The 18520-nt window shown below is 52.6% G+C and overlaps 7 protein-coding genes across 7 annotated transcripts; 3 read left to right on the forward strand and 4 right to left on the reverse strand.

Annotated features, from left to right (window-relative positions):
* Nucleotides 1-3: 3 nt before the first annotated feature.
* Nucleotides 4-948, forward strand: A1O3_01730 (NADH-ubiquinone oxidoreductase 30.4 kDa subunit, mitochondrial; the record flags this gene model as incomplete). The annotated part of the gene is made up of 2 exons (XM_007731873.1): nucleotides 4-196; nucleotides 248-948. The coding sequence occupies 2 exons, from the start codon at nucleotides 4-6 to the stop codon at nucleotides 946-948; spliced, it is 894 nt and encodes a 297-aa protein (XP_007730063.1).
* A 1197-nt stretch (nucleotides 949-2145) lies between these two features.
* A1O3_01731 (mitochondrial Rho GTPase 1) lies at nucleotides 2146-4053 on the reverse strand (the record flags this gene model as incomplete). The annotated part of the gene is made up of 1 exon (XM_007731874.1): nucleotides 2146-4053. One exon carries the CDS (start codon nucleotides 4051-4053, stop codon nucleotides 2146-2148), a length of 1908 nt encoding a protein of 635 aa, XP_007730064.1.
* A 472-nt stretch (nucleotides 4054-4525) lies between these two features.
* A1O3_01732 (uncharacterized protein) lies at nucleotides 4526-6611 on the reverse strand (the record flags this gene model as incomplete). The annotated part of the gene is made up of 8 exons (XM_007731875.1): nucleotides 4526-4655; nucleotides 4733-5123; nucleotides 5206-5512; nucleotides 5582-5709; nucleotides 5764-6021; nucleotides 6086-6170; nucleotides 6228-6304; nucleotides 6359-6611. 8 exons carry the CDS (start codon nucleotides 6609-6611, stop codon nucleotides 4526-4528), a joined length of 1629 nt encoding a protein of 542 aa, XP_007730065.1.
* A 701-nt stretch (nucleotides 6612-7312) lies between these two features.
* A1O3_01733 (uncharacterized protein) lies at nucleotides 7313-8770 on the reverse strand (the record flags this gene model as incomplete). Its single annotated transcript, XM_007731876.1, has 1 exon — nucleotides 7313-8770. The coding sequence occupies one exon, from the start codon at nucleotides 8768-8770 to the stop codon at nucleotides 7313-7315; it is 1458 nt and encodes a 485-aa protein (XP_007730066.1).
* A 1428-nt stretch (nucleotides 8771-10198) lies between these two features.
* A1O3_01734 (uncharacterized protein) lies at nucleotides 10199-11495 on the forward strand (the record flags this gene model as incomplete). The annotated part of the gene is made up of 3 exons (XM_007731877.1): nucleotides 10199-10241; nucleotides 10291-10394; nucleotides 10443-11495. 3 exons carry the CDS (start codon nucleotides 10199-10201, stop codon nucleotides 11493-11495), a joined length of 1200 nt encoding a protein of 399 aa, XP_007730067.1.
* Nucleotides 11496-12614: 1119 nt separating this feature from the next.
* A1O3_01735 (uncharacterized protein) lies at nucleotides 12615-15479 on the reverse strand (the record flags this gene model as incomplete). The annotated part of the gene is made up of 1 exon (XM_007731878.1): nucleotides 12615-15479. One exon carries the CDS (start codon nucleotides 15477-15479, stop codon nucleotides 12615-12617), a length of 2865 nt encoding a protein of 954 aa, XP_007730068.1.
* Nucleotides 15480-16366: 887 nt separating this feature from the next.
* Nucleotides 16367-18262, forward strand: A1O3_01736 (fimbrin; the record flags this gene model as incomplete). Its single annotated transcript, XM_007731879.1, has 1 exon — nucleotides 16367-18262. The coding sequence occupies one exon, from the start codon at nucleotides 16367-16369 to the stop codon at nucleotides 18260-18262; it is 1896 nt and encodes a 631-aa protein (XP_007730069.1).
* Nucleotides 18263-18520: the final 258 nt, after the last annotated feature.

Here is an 18520-nt window from a genome sequence, read left to right on the forward strand (position 1 = left end):
ACCATGTCATCTACAAAGACGATCCTGCGTCTGGCCAGCAAACGGCCTCTCGGGGCCACTTCTCAGCCGGCGAGATGTGCGCAGCGCGCATCCCTCTCGCAGTCTGCCAGACGAGCTGCCGAGAAAGACAACCAGCATGACCTTAGAAAACCACCCCCAGATGTCCTTGGAGAATTACGAAAAGCACCTCGACCGCGTGAGTGAGAGCGTCCCACCTGATGCGGTTGAATCACTGACTGTCGGACAGCAACGGGCAAGCTCTCCGCCCCGGTTGTCAACGACACGGACAAATACGCAGACAAAGCTCTTCCTCTCCACCAATATGGTCAATACCTCATGTCCTGCCTCCCAAAATATATCCAGCAGTTTTCGGTATGGAAGGACGAGTTGTGCATTTACATTACGCCCAGCGGGGTCATCCCGGTCTTCACCTTCTTGAAGTATCACACTGCGGCCGAATACACCATGGTTGCGGACATCACGGCTGTCGACTTCCCCACCAAAAACTATCGATTCGAAGTCGTCTACAACCTTCTTAGTGTGCGCCACAACTCGAGGATAAGAGTCAAGACATATGCGGACGAAGCGACCCCTGTACCGTCAATCACATCTCTCTACGATGGAGCCAATTGGTATGAGCGAGAAGTCTATGACATGTTTGGTGTCTTCTTCACAGGCCACCCGGACCTCCGTCGAATCCTGACAGACTATGGGTTTGATGGGCACCCATTACGCAAGGATTTCCCTCTGACTGGATACACGGAAATCCGGTATGATGAAGAGAAGAAGCGGATCGTTGTCGAACCATTGGAGATGACACAAGCATACCGCAACTTTGAAGGTGGAACAAGTGCTTGGGAACAAGTCGGCACTGGTGTGGACACCACGCCCGATCAGTTCAAACTGCCCACGCCAAAACCGGAGGAAAAGAAGGAAGAGAAGAAGTAAGGTGGATCACCAGGTTATTCTCGATGCTGTCACAGAGGCTCATAGACATGAGACCGATGTCAGGAGAGCGTCTCTGATGCGGCTGGTTGGTGTATTTATTGTACATAGGAATGAATCAACAGCGCCACTACAGTTTGAACAAGCCGCCATGGTAATTGATGTCGTCCTCTGTGAACAAGCCGCCATGGCAAATGATGTCGTCCTCTGTGAACGCCTGTTACGGGCCTTTTTGAAACATGAAAAAACAACATCCAGACAAGACCATATTGAGAGGCGTGTTCTTCATGCGACCGATTCGTTTCTACCAACCATGCTTACCGAAGACTCAAATCGACCTACAAATGACAACACATGACAACGGGTAGGTGGGTGGGTAGGTGGGTGTGTAGGTGGGTGTGTAGGTAGCTATCTACCTAAGGTATCTAGCAGACGATACAGTCATTTGACAGAGTATTTATGAATTGCGTGACCGTGTATGGATACTCTGTATGGAGGTACGTGTATCTATATCCAAGATATGAATGCCACCGCCACCGAAGTGTCAGATATCAGGGAGGAGGAGAAAGAGGAGAAAGGGAAAGGGAAAGGGAAAGGGAAAGCAATAGGTCGAGATACCGGTAGACATCGATTTAGCAATTGGTAAGCTAACGTAGTACCCAGCTATCGGTACTAGATGCAGCTCTCTTGGAGGGAGAGGGCGGTAAGACACTTGCGCTGTGATTCTGCAACCCTTGCCAAAAAAAAAAAGACAACGAAAGGAAAGGAAGAAAATGTAGGTATACACAGGAAAAAGGGCTTCGGAAATATATCTTCGTTCTTAGACTTACGACTAGCACGGCTACAACTTGAAGAAACAAAACATCGCAGGGTTTGGATTTGATTGGAGTCAGAGTAAGAGTCGGGGTTCTGTTTGTTTCGGCGTGTAATGTAGTAGAGATCTTGCACAAATTCCGGTCAGGAAATCGTGAAGGTTGGTGGAAGAGTACCTAATTTAGTGTTTGCATGGCAACGGCAGTAGTGTGCCCTGTCGAACCCAAGGTTCTCTTCATGCGCATCTGGCGCTGCTGCCAACTCAACCACTTTGCTGTCAAAGCATGGTATGGCCTGACCAGTCTGGAATTCATCTAGGCGGCCAAAACACTTCCGGCACGAGGATCTCGGACCGGAGACAAAGACCCTGAGGGTGGAAATTGCACGTCATCCAGCTGGACTGGCTGATCTTTTCCATATAACCACAGCTGCGGCAGCAGCACACACCACCGCCCCCAGCACTAGACCATATCTCATGAGTTGACCATTGTCATCCTCTTCAAGTGGTCGAGGATAAGCTGTTACTGGCTCCAGGCCTGCTTCTGAAATAGCCACGAAGAGCTCTTGGATCGACGGCCAGGTCACGCTCGTGGATATCGGAGGCCCTTGGGGCATTCGTTGGATGTGGGCCACATATTCATCAGGTTGGTGTTCTGCTCGTTGGGTAGTTCGGTCGAGATCTGCTTTCAAACCAACGTACAGTGACGGAAGATCTTCAAGATGAGGATATGTTTTGCGAATGTCGGGGATGTAGGCAAACGAGTCTGGATCCGACGAATCGTAGGTATAGACCATCACGTCGCACTGATCCAGCAATTTGGTCTTGTTGTCCAGCACGGCAGCTTCCGACTCTCCTAATTCTTTCAAGATTAAATAACATTGCCTGCCTCCCGGCAGTTCCACAGTGTTGACAGCCACGCGAGGCTGGATCGTCGGTAGATATAAGCTATTGAAGGGCCGCGCAAGGAATGTATCGAGTAAGGCTGACTTCCCCGAATGTGGAGCACCAAGGACGTGCGCAAAAATGACGTTTCGGCCTACTCGTCCTGGCCGTCTCCGACGTTTTCGTGGTTTTGTTAATTTTAAAGCAGCAGTGGTGCTGGGATTCGACCGATCTGGAGACTCAAACCCGAGATATGCTAGGTATTCTAGAGTAGTCTTGGGCGAGGTGAACGTAGTCATCGACCATTGGGCCAACCAACCCTGAAGTGTGACATGCCCGGCATCATTTCGGACGGTGCAAGAAGGGAAGTTGTTGTCGATCCATAGCTGTGGGATCCCCGGTGTCGGCGCAAACAGAGATGCGAGTTCCTCGTCCTTCAAACCTCCATCATTATCGCGATCGGACGTCAGGAAGAGATCAACAAGAAACCGATATCCGGCAGGAGAGAGTTCGGCAGAGGCATATTCTGGAACTTCAAACTTCGGGTGGAGGAAGGATTCTTCCAGAGACAAGCTGTCAGTGTACTGGAAGGTTCGGAGAATAACCCATATCGTCTCGTGACGACCTTTTTCGGCATAGAGCTTGTTGAGTAGAAGAAAGCCTTGCGACGTGATTCCTCGGCTTGACGCAGCCCCAGATATGTGACTGTCAATAGTGTGCTTGATATGTTGTAGGTCCTCCGGACTCAACCCCTTGTCGAAGCATTTGATTTGAAAATCTTCCATCTCCTTGTCACTCAGCAGACCATCCTTGTCTTTGTCGCTGAGATAGAAAATACGCAGCAAGGCAGCTACGGCAGCTGGCTTGAGGACAGATTCTTTAGCATCAAACAACGGTGCGATTGGATGGGTGACAGCCTTCTGGCACAAGAAAAAGGCTTCGTTGACATTGTAGTGGTTGCGAGCACTGGTTCGAATACAGGAATCAATCTCCTTGAATTCAGACATGACCGGGAGCATCTCTTCGTCCACGATCTGAGCAGGGGTGCTGCTCGTGACCAGATCCGATTTATTGGCACATAAGATGACGGGGAGATTGACTCCAAGGGAACGGAAGTAGGGCAACCAAAACAAAGCAACTCTTTCATAGCTGTAGTGGTCGGAATAGACCAGCAGGATCACATTGGACTTGCGCAATTCTCGGGCTAGGTTGGTGCGGTCTTGTGGGAGGGCAGAGGTATCAACGATGGTAGTGGTAACATTTTCAGGAGTCCCGAGAGTCGGTGGGATGGTGATCTGAGGGAGGACTGCTTGGATCCTGCTGCTGACGAAGGTATCTTTCACTAGAGAAGTGATAAGGCTGGACTTACCACAACCCTCGTCGCCGCAGACGCATATTCTGACGGTGGCCATTGAAGGTTTGGTACGAGTCCGACTATGTTGACAACGATCAAGCGTGTATTCGCATTATGGTACACGCCTGGAACGTGACCATTCCATGCGTTATCGATGGTCTCCAGCGCCAGCGAGAGAACGTGCGAGATGCATGCTATCGACTGAGGTTGCAGATTTCAAGAACCGAGACCAGTTGACGAGCAAACAAATGCCTGCGCCTCATTTATTGTCGTGTCTCGGCCCGTTTCGGCATGAGGATGATGCCGCCTTATGCTGAGTTATTAGGTAGCCATAACCTCAGCGCCAACTCCGAATCTGACGCCAACCCTAACCCTAACCCTAACCCTATCCACCCCATGGGAATCCTTGTACGGAATACTATGTACATGTAGGTAGTAAACTTCCGTTGGTAGAATGCTATTACCCAGTCCTACATCACCACTAGCTGGAGATTTGACGGATACAGAGCTGTACAATGAAGTACTTCTGCCTATGACACACGGCGCCTGCGCAGTCTGAGTTTGCCCGTCACTTTGTTCACGAAAGACTGTTTCTCCAATTCCTCTTCTTCCTCGAGTTTCACCAGACGATCTGAGAAGTCCATTTCACTCAGACGGACCCTGAGAACACAAAAAAATTAGTAACAGGCTCCGGCCACCTCATCTCAGTATGTATCATGGATGCGGTCGAAACTCACCAGCGAGTGTTGTGGTACCATTTCCATCCCACGAACAGTAGCAGCGAGGTTGGAATGGTGATATAGTCCGAGATGAAAGATCTCCAATTGAACGGGTGTTCAAAGGAAGTGAACCCCTGAATGAAGAGGAGGAACAGACAAAGGAAGAGATTGAAGCGGTAGATCCAGATACTCCCAAACGCTCGGAAGGGATAGGAAGACTGGGGGATGCCCTGTTTATCCATGCCCGCACGCACGCGGAGATGGGTGAATATGATCCCAGCCCAAGCAATGTATGCAGCTGATCCACCGACGCTGGTCATGTATGAGAAGACTTGTCCGGCCGTCACGCCAATATTCATGAGGGCGAGGAATCCCCAGAGACAGGATGTAAGAATAGAGACGTAGGGAACTAAACAAATGTAAGTCAATAGTCAGATTTCAGGAGCTGCTTGAAGACGAAGACGAAGATGAGGAAAGTGTCTGTGACCCACCTCCTTTCTTGGACGTGATGGTGAAGAACTTCGGTGCTCGACCGGTCAATGCGAGGGCATACAGGGCCCGTGACTGTACGTAGATACAACCGTTGACAGCCGAGATGAAGGCGATGGTGATCAGGGCGTTGACAAAGTGGCCCGCCCAAGACCAGCCGGCCTTTTCAAATGCGATCGTAAACGGGGAGGATGCGGTCGTAGAATTTGCGTTGACCAGTTGGTCGGAATCCGAAGGGCAGACAATGCCTTGGAAAAAGATGAGGCCAAGGTACACGAACAGGATTCGCCATACCACGTTGTTGACTCCCTATCCAACACCATGCGTCAGATGGTTCATTTTCTTTCTAATGCCGCCACACACGAATATGAAACGGACCTTTGGAATGGATTTTCTTGGATCTTTGGTCTCGCCCGCAGCTAGGGAGATGATTTCCGTACCGACGTAGTAGGCCGAGGCGAGGACGAACACTTGACCAAATCCATTTATACCGTTGATGATCGGGCCTGGTTGATTTGATCAGCCACAACCGTATTGCAGACAAACCGAAGGTAACGTACCGGTTGGATGCCCCCAGTACTTGAAGCCAATGTAGCCATTTCCAAAGGCACCGACATTGACCAGAAGGGAGAGGAAGAAGCAAAGGGCCAGCGAGAAGAGCTTGACGTAGCCCAGATAGTATTCCACTTCGCCATATACCACGACGCCGAGCGTGCTGAGGATGGAGAAGAAAGCCCAGAAGACGAGAGTCCATCCCCACAGAGGCATATGCTCCTCAGGAACCCAGTATTGAAGAATCAAGATGGCGCCATTCCATTCTGGTGACGGCCGATGTTAGAGGGCCAATTCGGGATCATGGTGGAGTGGAGGGATGGCACATACCGCTTCCTAGGAAGACCGACCACATGAAGTAGTACATCCAGGCCATGGCGAAGCTAAAGGCAGGGTCGACGAAGCGATTGGCGTGCTAACAAGTCAGGGTCGGCATCTGAGATAGCAGGCATAAAACGAATGGTCGACTTACTTCGACGAAGCCGCCTGCGATGGGAAACATTGTCGTCACTTCGCCAACGCTCTGCATCAAAGCCCATACGATCCAGCCTGTATCATCCATTAGTCAAGACCCCACGAAGGAAGGCATCGCCGGCTGCTTACCAACGATTGAGAAGCCCAGCAGAGCACCCAGGGGCCCGGAGAGAAACAAGGCATAGCCAAATCCATAGAAGCAGCTCGCGCCAATGACACTTGCCAGTGAGATCAGAGAAATGTGTCGTCCCAACAGACCTCTGCGCAACCCAGCCTCGATGATAATATCAGGGTCATCATGATTCTGCAGGTCGGTCGTCTCGACCGAAGAGGTCTTCTCCTGGGGAGAGCGTTTGGACTCGATATCTTCGAGAGTCGACATGGCCACGCGTCATGCAGGAACCACGCCGCACGTGGGAGCCGGGTCCAGGGTCGTATATACATATACCAGCGTGTGGCTTCGGATTTCACAACTGTTATCGCCCACCAGCAGGGCGGGCAACCTCATCTTAGGCATAATGACGTGCGAGAACCCTTGCTTGACCCTTGTTTGATATAGGACGATAGCAAGGACTCAAGGAGTTCACCGACCACGCGTGGCGGCCTAGAACACAGGCTGTTGGCTACAATCCCCGAGTCTTGAATCGGAAGGTGAATGATCGGTCGTGGTACTAAGCTAGCCGCTACCATAGTATCGGATGGTGGAAACTAGTTTGCCTGTTAGTTACTTGCGTCTTTCATTCCGAGTCGATAAGCATCGTTGGGGAAGTCTTGTCTTCATAATGGCGTGCTTTGTTCAACCCTGGCAGAAGATCAAACGTGGCGTAGTCTCCCGCGCAGGATGGTCTCGATGGTTGGCGGTCCCTTTGGTCCAGTTACGCCATCTACTGGAAGTTGACACAATATTTCATAGAAACCATAAGTTGCCAATCTCATCCTCATCACGGAGTACTCAAAGCAAGGTTTAAAGCGGGAAGACGCACCGCAAATCCGACTCTGTATGTCTCTAGAGAAAGTCTATTCTGATACCAACTCTGTACCGTTTCCTTGTCCTGACAGGTCCTACAGGAGCTGGTGCGCGGGTTATTTCGTCGTATTCTCTTTCTCCCCGGTGGTCTGATCCCCAATTTCTATCTCGAGGTTTAGCTCGTGCGCCTCCTTCTCCTTCTTAATTTGTTCCCACTTGCGAATGACCTGCACAGTTGCGTAATAAGAAAAAGGGAGTGCGATGATCCAGAAGGCAAGATTGATACTCGCCGTGGCAATCAGAACCGTTGGAACAGCCTGCACTCCGAATCCCACGGCAACCGCAGCTGTTTCGATGCCTCGAAGGAGAGAGCTAAATCGGATTTGTTGACCGGGAGAGTCTGAGAGATTGCCGATACACCAGTAGATGTAGTTCTCGACCATGGCCGTGCTGAGGAACTGAAACATGTATACGCCAAATCCAGGGGCAAAGTTGTGCTGGTCCGACCAGTCCACGATAGGTTGAGTGTGGCGAAACTTGTTTTGAATGATGACCGACCAAATCCACGTAATAGTGTTAATCGTGGCGATAAAGGAGTAGGTAACCACAGCTCGTGTCTTCCGACTTTTTGACCAGGGTAAGTCAACGAGGACACCTCCGAGCCAGGTGCCGATTATCATCATGATCGACGACATTAGACTCCCTAGGGCGCGCGAGCGGACAGTAAAATATGTCTCCAAATAAGTACCGGGGTAAGCTTGACACCAGCCGAAATACCAAAAGAGTGGCACGAGGAGGAGAATCTCTTTACTCCTGGCCAGGCGCCACATTTCTCTAAATTGAACGCGCCAGTGAACGCCCCTAGGCGCCTCGATACGGGTCCCATCATCACGCTGTACCTGTTCGGGTTCGGAGAGTAGCATGGCAAAGAAGAATCCAAGACATTGAATGGCAATAAAGGCTTGGTACGTTCCGTATCCCACTTGACCTAGGTGTTTGATTGAGTGATTAAGAGCGAGCGAAATAGCTCCACCGATGAGTAGGCCAAAGTCGCGGAAGGTAAACCAGGTGGCAAGGTAGCGACCTCGTTTGTGCGATTCCGGGTAGCCCGTAGCAATGGCGCCTTCAACGCTCCAGAATAAGCCCGCACTGATACCACAGCACACAGCACCGAAATATACAAACCAGGTAGTACCGGACCGATTGTTGACATAGAGACCCGCGGCGTATAGTGGATAGCCTAAGGTCCCGATAGCCAGTGTCCAGCGGAAGCCGATTAGACTGGTTACCCAAGGCCCGGCAAAGCATGTCACCGTCATGAATGCATACAGTATGGCATTGGCCGCGTTGACAAGGTTAGGATTCTCCGAACCCCCCACACCTAAGCCGTTCATGGCAGACCAGATTCCCGGTGCGGTGAAGGCACAGCTACCGACGACGAGGATCTGGACGAGCGTGGTGCGGAACCAGACCCGTCGCGGCGAGACGGCCGGAGTATGGTGCGCATCTCCCCCGAGTTCTTCGGTTCCAACCACAGCGGGTTCGGCTTTCGCCACAGTAGGTTCGGTGGACATGGGGTGAGAGTGTAAGTCTGCTCTTCGAGTAGAAAGGGAGGAAGGCCCGAGGTAGGAAGAAAAAGATGTGACAATTGACGGGTTGAGAAAGCTTGAAGCACGTCTAGTGAGACAAGCAATTCGTGTGGCTTGCCAAGGAAGAGATGGGAGGAACTTGAATGGCGGATGAAGAAGGCTGCAGTATCAACGGCATTTGTGTGACTCTTGTCGCGTCCTTTTAAACAGTCCTCTCAAACACATCCCTCCCAAGCACGCAAGACACCAGAGTGGTGACACGATCAACAGCCGATCTGGGAGGGCAATTGATGTTACCTGCACGCTTTTCGAGTCGCCTGTGTTGGTACTGTATGCTCGGGATAGACGGCAGGCTAATGGCGAGTTTGGAAGGATTAGTCGGATTAGACTGATGGCGTGCTGTGTGTCCATGGACATATCGGTGGTCAGTATGCGTAATCGTACCAAACATTCGGGGCTACAAAGGATGCTGCAGGGGCCAGATCGCCCATCCCAGTTGTAGCAAGTTCGCCTGGAACGCGACAGCATCACCTTGACCCCCCTGCTATCGCGTCGACCTCGCCGCCAGTCTGTTCGACAGTTCTAAAGTCCCAGGCACAGCTGGCACGCATGTCCTGTATGTCCTGTAGGTCGCCTCTGAAGGTTCGAACATTGACCAAAGGTGGAGGACGGGCCTCATCGGATTGTCGCTCGGATCAACGCGATTGTCCGAGGACTTCATATCACGTCGCCAATCGAGGTCCATTCCGACGCCCGGAGGGACGCCATTTTGTACTTCGAGGTGGCGGCCTATGGCGAAATGGCGCACAAGCAATATGCAATCTAAGATAACCGAAACCGACCAGACGAGGCTACGTTGAACGTTCAGTCGAAAGGTGAGGACAGAGTACACATGGAGGGGAAGAACAGACCGGCGGGTGAGGTATCTGTATGTCTAATTTGGGACGATGATGATGCTGCCCTATACCCATCACCCAGTAGTTAGTTAACTACCTTAATTTAGTAACTATACCGAGTTGATAGAAGTCGAAAGTGCTCTATTTGCCAGCTCAGTGATCAGGTGCGCAATGGATCACCCCGTATCCGTACTTGAGGTACTCGGTACAGTATGTACAGTTACTAACTGCTGCCAGGCACCTCTTAGGGAGCTATACACATCATCCCTGCTTTCTTGCTGCCTGGTGTCGACCAGGCATTACCTGGCGGTGCTGCTGACATCCAGCCCGCATTTCCCCAAGCCTCCCACGTAGCTCGGTGCTTCGAATTCCCCCACCGAGCCTCATCACCCCCCGTCGACTTCCGGCTGCGCCCCAAACCATACTTTCCAACCATCGGCCAAGTGAAGTCGCAAGTGCGTTCGGTATAGAGGTTGCTTGAGAGATTCGGGGCGAGGAGCAGGGCAACCGACACAACATGCCGTTTGGTATCAACAATCCGCTGCCCTCGTCGATGAGGAGTGAGTCACACCCCATTATTCCCAAAGTTCGCCTGCTCACAGCGCCCAGGCGAGTGCAAGAAAGCTGGAAAAATCCTAGCATCGTTCGTCGACCCGAGACAAAGCTTTGGCCCCGACAAAGTGATTCCGCCTCAAATTCTTGCCAATGCAAAGGTCAGGACTCCATGGTCGCACACACCTTTCAAAGCTGACAATCTCCAGGGTCTCGCAGTCCTCACAGTGCTCAAAGCAGGCTTTCTTGGCTCTGGTCGATTCGGCTCCGGCATCGTGGTCGCACGATTAGCAGATGGCACCTGGTCGGCCCCGTCAGCGATCGCGACAGCAGGAGGCGGGTTTGGAGGACAAATCGGCTTTGAGTTGACCGACTTCGTCTTCATCTTGAACGACTACAATGCGGTCCGTACATTCGCGCAGTCGGCGTCAGTCACACTAGGCGGCAATGTCAGCATCGCAGCGGGCCCAGTGGGTAGAAACGCAGAAGCCGCAGGCGCGGCCAGCACGAAGGGTGTGGCCGGCATATTTGCCTACAGCAAGACAAAAGGATTGTTCGCGGGCGTCAGCTTGGAAGGCAGCGTCTTGATTGAGAGGAGAGATGCCAACGAGAAAATGTATAACGGACGGGTGACTGCAGCACAACTCCTGGATGGGGCGGTCCGGGCCCCTCCAGCTGCGGATCCATTGATGAGAGTGCTGAACACGCGGGTGTTCTCAGGCACGGCATTCAACGACAACATGTACAACGACATGCCGATCTATGACGATCAACATGACGACCTCGTCTGGGAGGGAAGAACCGGAGCGGCGTACGGGGCGAACGTGCGGAATAATCGCTCGGGCACTGTTGGATCTCGAGACGAAAACTACGAATACCGTGACAACCCTCGGCGGGCCAACACCTGGCAAGATGACGTCTACGACCGTCCGCCGGCACGAAACAACGATCAATTCGACAGCTACACTAGCAGAAGCCGGTCAAGTACGCTGCAGAACGACTACAGCTACTCAGATAGCAAACCAACCCGGCCCACGGCACCCAAACCGGTATTCAGGCAGCGGACAGGATCCCTTCGACAGGATCAGGCCGTGGCATTGTTCACGTTCGACCCGGACCAAGAGGGCGATCTCGGCTTCAAAAAGGGCGACATCATTACCATCCTCAAACGCACCGAGAACAAGACAGATTGGTGGACCGGCCGAACAGAAGACGGTCGCACCGGGATTTTCCCTTCGAATTACGTGGAGACGGCGTCGTGAAGTGCCGGAGCGGGAGCGGGAGCGGGATTTGCTTTGATACAAAATGGTATATACCCTTCTTCATTGTTGCCGTTACATTGCCCAGCCCATCTAGCGACGGAGTCTCGCAGCGACGCTTCAGCATTTTTGGACGGGGTCATTCATTCATCCATTCCTGTGGCAATAGGTCATGCATGTTTTCTCAGGTACTGCGATACAAAATACGAAATGCGAATGCGAATCATATTCACCCATTTATCAGCTTATCCAGTATGCTCACGTCGGTGTCTCTGGCAATCATCTTACGGAGTACTGTGACTATGACTACCTACCCAGCCCGGCCCGGCACGGCGCTGTGTGACTCAAATGCAAATGCAGGTGTTCAGCTCGTCCGGGCTCTATCTTCCGCTCATCACTCACTTCTCTCCGGCGGTCTGTCACTCACTTCTCTTCTCCCCGGCGGTCTATCTGTCTGTACCCATTCCCTATCTTACGCGAACTGAATTCTTGTCCCATTTTCTATCTTACGCGCATTGAATTCTTGTCCCTGTTTTATCTGACGCGCATTGAATTCTTGTTCCTGTCCCTATCGCTTTCGACTTTGATCCACCACGGGCACATTCCAATATTAGCCAGCTGGGCCGTTTCCTTCGTTGGAGGTGAGGTTCTTGCTCACTCACAGACGATAGAAGATGGGTAAACCTCCTTCACCTCCACCTCCACTGCTGTGCCTGACGGGTCTCAGCAAACGCTGCGAAAAGGAGGACCATGGCCACGGCCATGGACTGGATGGTTTCTAGGCTGTGATGTGATGAGCTGTGTTCGGGAATACATAGCTCGGTGTGCAGTCCGGGACTGACTTGACTGCCTTACTTGATTATATTTATCGAAATAATTTAGTTACGGAGTATCCATCCGTACAATGCGAGAGCAGGTACGGATACTGGAACTGATACACACACACACATGTATATTTGTTCGATTTGGAGATATTGTCTAGGATCGTACAGTACAGTTTCAGGAGACTGCTCTCTCCCCCATCCAATGCTGGTTTTAAAAGACCAACCCACCGTCTCCTCAAACAACTCCTTGGACGCCATTTCATTATCATAGCCTGTGTCTACATCACACATGGTTTGGTTACCATGAGGAACCTCGCTCCCTTTCCCGCTCTCTCTCGCGCCCGCCCCCTTTCAACATCTGCCCAATCATGAAGTGATTCACGTCCTCATCGGCCCAGTAGCTCAAGTGGCTGGCAATGCTGGCCAACAGGGAAACATCAAACATTCCTTCCTGGATATGGTAGTCGACGCGGCCGTTGCTGTTCAGGGCGCGCACCTTGGCTTCTTCGCGCTTCAGCCTCCTGGCACGTTCCAGAGATAGCTCGTATTCGGCAGACGTCGACGCGGCGGCCTCGTCTTCAGATGTTTCCGTGGTGGATGTGTGCGAGCGGGAGCGCCGGCGCTTCTGGAAGCCCGAGTAGAGTGTCTCGATCTCCGAGTCGATCAGCGTGGGCGCTTGTCCAGTGGATGACGAGGATTTGGCAGCTTCCGCGAGGTCTTGCTGTTTCTTAGAATCCGCCACGGGGATATTCAGGTGAGGATTTTGTTGACTGTCAGCGTGGCCGCCTGTCCCATCGCCACCACCGTTGCCACTGGCCACCTTAACCTTGTCTTGCGCCAAAGCTTGCTCTTCGCCTGTGATGCCCAGGCTTCTATTGATGAGGCTGGATGCCACGCCCGACGTCAGATTATACCAGCTCGACATGACTTGCTGGCCAACCCTGGCGGTCATGTTTCCAATGCCAGGGGCAGCGAACAGACCCTTCTTGGTGTACGGAAGTGGTTGGGATTTGAGCTGCGCCATTGCTAGGGAGATGAGCGGCTCCATTCGATAAGCGATAGGGTCGGTGGGATGGAAGATGTTGAACAGCTCGTTACACTTGGGCGACGACACCGTGATTGGAATGAGACTGTTGGAGTTCACGCCCGGGCCAGATTTCAGAGTACTATCGAAAGGATCTTGCCCAAAAGGGCTCGGGTCAAACGGAGACGTGGGAAGGGTAGATGCTCCGAATGGGTTCGTGCCTAACATCTGCCGACCGGCGATCGTCCGCCCCTTCAGCATCTGGAAGAGAGCGATTGGCGAGCCGAGACAGAAGAAGTTCTCCACGTCGAAGTCTAAGTGCAGATCCGTATGTTCAACACCGAGTTCTCGGGATGTTTTGCTGGGGACTCGCCGGTGTCGAGTCTTGACTGTCTCCTCCTGTCGACAGAGCAGGTCAAACAGAATGGCGCTGCCGAGCGAATGGCCACAGAAGCTGACCTTCCCAGTAAAGCCTGTTCTTTCTTTGAAGAGCCGGTGTACCCGTGTCGCCTCTTTCTGTACAATGGACGCGATGTGTTCTCTGTACGCGCTTTGATAAAGAAGGACGTCCATTGCAAGATCTGTGATCAGATTGCGTACGGCGGGCACTCCTTCGACAGTGATGTCTTGCAAAGACGGATAGTCATCGTCAAGTCCCGAGTCGGCGTCTCCAAGATCAAACTCCTTGCGATTCTGCTTGAGGCTTTGTCTGGGGAAATCCAGCAGATGTCGCCAACAGATTGGTAGGACTTGGATCTTGCAATTCTTCGGGTCGCCACTCAAAGCTTGTAGGTCGGGGGCGGACTCATAGACAGCCTTCATGGTCTTTCGCATTGTGTTGACATCGTGGATGAAATTGATGCTGTCGAGTCGGAGGCCAAGTCGTTGGCCAATGCCATGGGTGACCAGGACTAAATGGTCAATTTGCCTTGCCTGGTCATCGCCGTCCCTTTTTCTGGCCTCTTCCATTTCCCGCTCTTCTTCCTCTCTGGCCTCCTCTTCAGCTAGGTTGGTTGAGTCCTGGGGATCGGCCATGCCAGCCAAGGAGGAGAGTTGACGTTCCAAGGCTGTTCGCCGAGGCTTGGTTACTTCTTGGTCAGTTGACTTGGCCTGGTCATCAGTTTCATCTGTATCTAGTGCAGCCTCAGGGGTCACGTTTGTAGACTTGCGCTTTTCTTTGGGATTCGTCACATCGGCTGCCTTGGAGCTTGTCTTTGTGTCTACAGGCTTAGCGTCGGACCAGCCTCGGACGACTTTGGATCCTCCATAGCCAACAAATCTGCCGTATACCGTGCTACTCATGCGAGAGAACAGATCATCGGTCGTGAGATAGGCGACGCTTGCATCGAGGTAGGATACAGTGGTGTTCATATAAGCTCCAAAGAGTCGGTAAGTGCTTAACCCAGCGGCATGATTTTCGTCTTGCGAATGAGGTGCTTTGGTCGGGGATTGAGCTGAAGAGTCGTCGATGACTGCCGAAGTTGGTCGACTTCTTGGTCGTGAATCGGACCGGGCGGATGCTCTGCCCATTCTTCTCCACGGCGCAACCTTCAAATAGCCTTCTTCGAGCTGGTTGGCAAGATTCTCGTCGCAAGGTTTGAGAGTCGAGCCATCCGCGTGGAACCAGCTACCTCTCCGCACTTCATAGACCGGCCCCAACCAATACACCGGCTCTAACTCACGCTTCTCGATATGGACGTCGTACAAGAAGTCTTCATTGACAGGTACTTTGGTGCTCGTGGGCTCCGAGGCTTCAATTTGGCTCGAGTCTCCCTTGTCAAGACTTTGAAATGCTTTCTCAATGGCCTGGGAGTCTCTGGAAGAGAACGGCACCAGCTTCTTAGGGACCGGGGGTGGCTTTGCTTTCTCTTCCGGGGTGGCCTCAGAAGCGAAGGGCTTTCTCTTCGGCACGTCGACGGCGTAGAACCATCTCGTCTTGAGCGGAGGGCAGTCTTTCGGATATCTGCGGAGACTCGGGGACGGCCTGAGACTGATGGTGTGGTCGAGGCCGGCAGATTGCTTCAATGACGGGGCATCTTCTTTGGGTTTTTGGAGAGGAGACTTGGGAGGTGGAGTGCTGCTCCTGCTCCATGCCGATATCGAACCAAGGAAGCCTGATGATCGGGAGGTCTCTGCCATGCCCTTGCGGACAGCCCTGATCAGGGCCGGAAAGCGGTCCAATGTGATGGCATGTACGGAGTACCTGGCTATCCCTACAAGGGGTCCGACTGCAGGCCCGAAGAGGCAGCTCGTTGAGGAATTGCGGCTGATAGAGGAGTTGCGGGTCAATCAGAGGATACAGATGTCGACACGATAGCACGATGACTACCTAGTAGAGGACTCGCAGGTCAAGATCAAGGCTGAGGAGGCTCTTGGTGGATTGCTTGAACATGTGGTCATAACGAGACGTATGGAGCCTTGAATGCGGTTGTGCCACAGCTGCCCACCAGCCACGGTATCAGCCACATGCGCAAGCCACCGTCACGTGCGTCGGGTCAATCTCAGGCACCTAGATTAATTAATTACAGGGGTGCCTGGTAATTAGGAAACCAAAAGAACAAGATGACGTCTCCGTACATCAGCAGAGAGGCGCAGCGCAGTTGAGATCCCGCAGCTGCGTAATAGTAGTAATAGCCCCTCCGTTAGCACAGCACGTAGTATACCGGGGGCACCTATGGGGGGTCACCTACGAGGGGAGGCTGAGGGAGCTGAGGAACTGAGGGAACTGAGGGATGCCTAACCAAGACACCTTCCTGGCAAGCTGCCCAATATATGTACATACATGTAGCTAACCCTACAACGTTCCTTTGTATGGCCTTCTGACGCACATCGACCCGCTTGTGCTCGTAGACGTACAACAGGCACCACAATACCCAGTTTCACTTATTTTCCACGCGCAGCTTTACTTGCTCAAGGTCATCTCTTGCACTCTTCTAGAGTCTGTCTTCGCTTTCACCTCATTATCCGCCCGTACCCTACATAACAAAATCCACCCTTCGCGGGAGCCTCCCCCGCCTCCCTTCGACATGGCGGCCATCCTCAAACTCCAGCGCAAGTATCCCCAGTTTCCACAAAACGAGATTTTCCAGCTTCAAGATGCCTTCCGCAAACTCGACGTCGACGACAAGGGCTACTTGGACGAGGCGACGGTCATCAAAGCCACCCAACAGTCGGAAAGAGAATCTTACGACGTGGTCAGACAGGCGCTGAAAGAGGTGGACCTAGACAGCTCCAGACGGGTAGAGCTGGAAGACTATGTCGACTTGATTGCCAAAGTCCGTCAGTCCTCTCCCGCGCAACAGCGCATCTCGAGTGGTCCTCAGCGACCAGCCGCGGGCAATGGGTTGCCGTCGCCTGGCCACGCATCGAAGTCTAGTCTCGGCGGCAGCACAGGAGGAAGGATTCAAGTGCAAGGTTCCTCGACCAATGTCAGACACACCATCAACGAAGAAGAGCGTACTGCCTTTACAACCCACATCAATGCGGTCCTTGCCGGCGATCCCGACATCGGTCACCTCCTCCCTTTTCCTACCGATACGTTCGAGATGTTCGACCACTGCAAGGATGGACTGGTGCTGGCCAAGCTCATCAATGACAGTGTGCCGGACACGATTGACGAGCGAGTCTTGAACAGGCAGGGCGGCAAGATCAAAACTTTGAACGCTTTCCACATGACCGAAAACAACAACATCGTGATTGAATCTGCGAAAGGTATCGGCTGTTCCGTGGTCAATATTGGTTCTGGGGATATCATTGAAGTCCGCGAGCATCTGATCCTGGGCTTAATCTGGCAGATCATCCGACGGGGTCTGTTGGGTAAGATTGATATCAAGCTACACCCGGAACTGTATCGGCTGCTTGAGGAAGATGAGACTCTGGAGCAATTCCTGCGACTTCCCCCCGAACAAATTTTGCTCCGCTGGTTCAACTACCACCTCAAAAATGCAGGCTGGCCTAGAAGGGTGGCCAACTTCTCCGGCGACGTCAAGGACGGCGAAAACTATACGGTCCTACTCAATCAATTAAAACCAGACGTTTGCTCGAGAGCTCCCTTGCAAACCCGAGACCTTCTGCAGCGTGCTGAACAAGTCCTGCAGAATGCCGAGAAGATTGACTGCCGAAAATTCTTGACCCCAACGGCTCTTGTGGCTGGAAACCCCAAGCTGAATCTCGCCTTCGTTGCCAACCTCTTCAACACCCATCCTGGTCTTGATCCGTTGACTGAAGAAGAAAAGCCAGAGATTGAAGATTTCGACGCGGAAGGTGAACGGGAAGCCCGAGTCTTCACTCTCTGGCTCAATAGTTTGGACGTGCAACCCCCGGTCCATTCTTTCTTCGACGATCTGCGGGATGGTACAGTCCTTCTCCAAGCCTACGAAAAAGTGATTCCCGGGAGTGTCAACTCGCGCCATGTCAATAAGCCCCCCGCGCATGGCGGCGAGATGTCTCGCTTCAAGATGGTGGAGAACACGAATTATGCCGTCGAACTGGGCAAGCAGAACCGGTTCTCCCTCGTCGGGATTCAAGGCGCCGACATCACGGACGGTCAGAAAACACTGACGTTGGGTTTGGTGTGGCAGCTCATGCGTCGAGATATCGTCAGCACGCTTTCAGGCCTTGCACAGCGTATGGGCAAACGCGAGTTGTCCGACTCGGACATGATCAAATGGGCCAATGATCACTCACGCAAAGGCGGCCAAAACTCGTCGGTCAGGTCGTTCAGAGACCCAGCCATTACCAGCGGCATCTTCCTCCTCGACGTACTGAACGGGATCAAGAGTGGCTACGTCGACTACGACCTGGTGACGCCGGGAAAGAGTCCTGAGGACGCGTATGCAAATGCCAAATTATCCATCAGCATTGCCAGAAAAATGGGTATGTTTGAGTTTGGGCCGGCCGTGTGGTTGACAATGCCAGGCTAACCAGTCAAATAGGTACTACCATCTACTTGCTCCCCGACGATATCGTGCAAGGACGGGCCCGATTGGTGACCACATTTGTTGGTAAGTACCCGATCTCGTTGAGACTGCCATCCTTCTACTGCTCCTTGGACGGCTACAGCCGAATACCGATACTGATATTTTCTGACAGGTGCGCTGATGCGAACTGCGGAGAAGATGGGATTGCGCTAGCTGGTTGGCCTTGAGGGTGAGGTCGAAGCTTCAAGCCTGCGGGCACGC

The sequence above is a fragment of the Capronia epimyces genome (assembly GCF_000585565.1).
Source record: "Capronia epimyces CBS 606.96 chromosome Unknown aczIQ-supercont1.1, whole genome shotgun sequence".
NCBI lineage: Eukaryota > Fungi > Ascomycota > Eurotiomycetes > Chaetothyriales > Herpotrichiellaceae > Capronia > Capronia epimyces.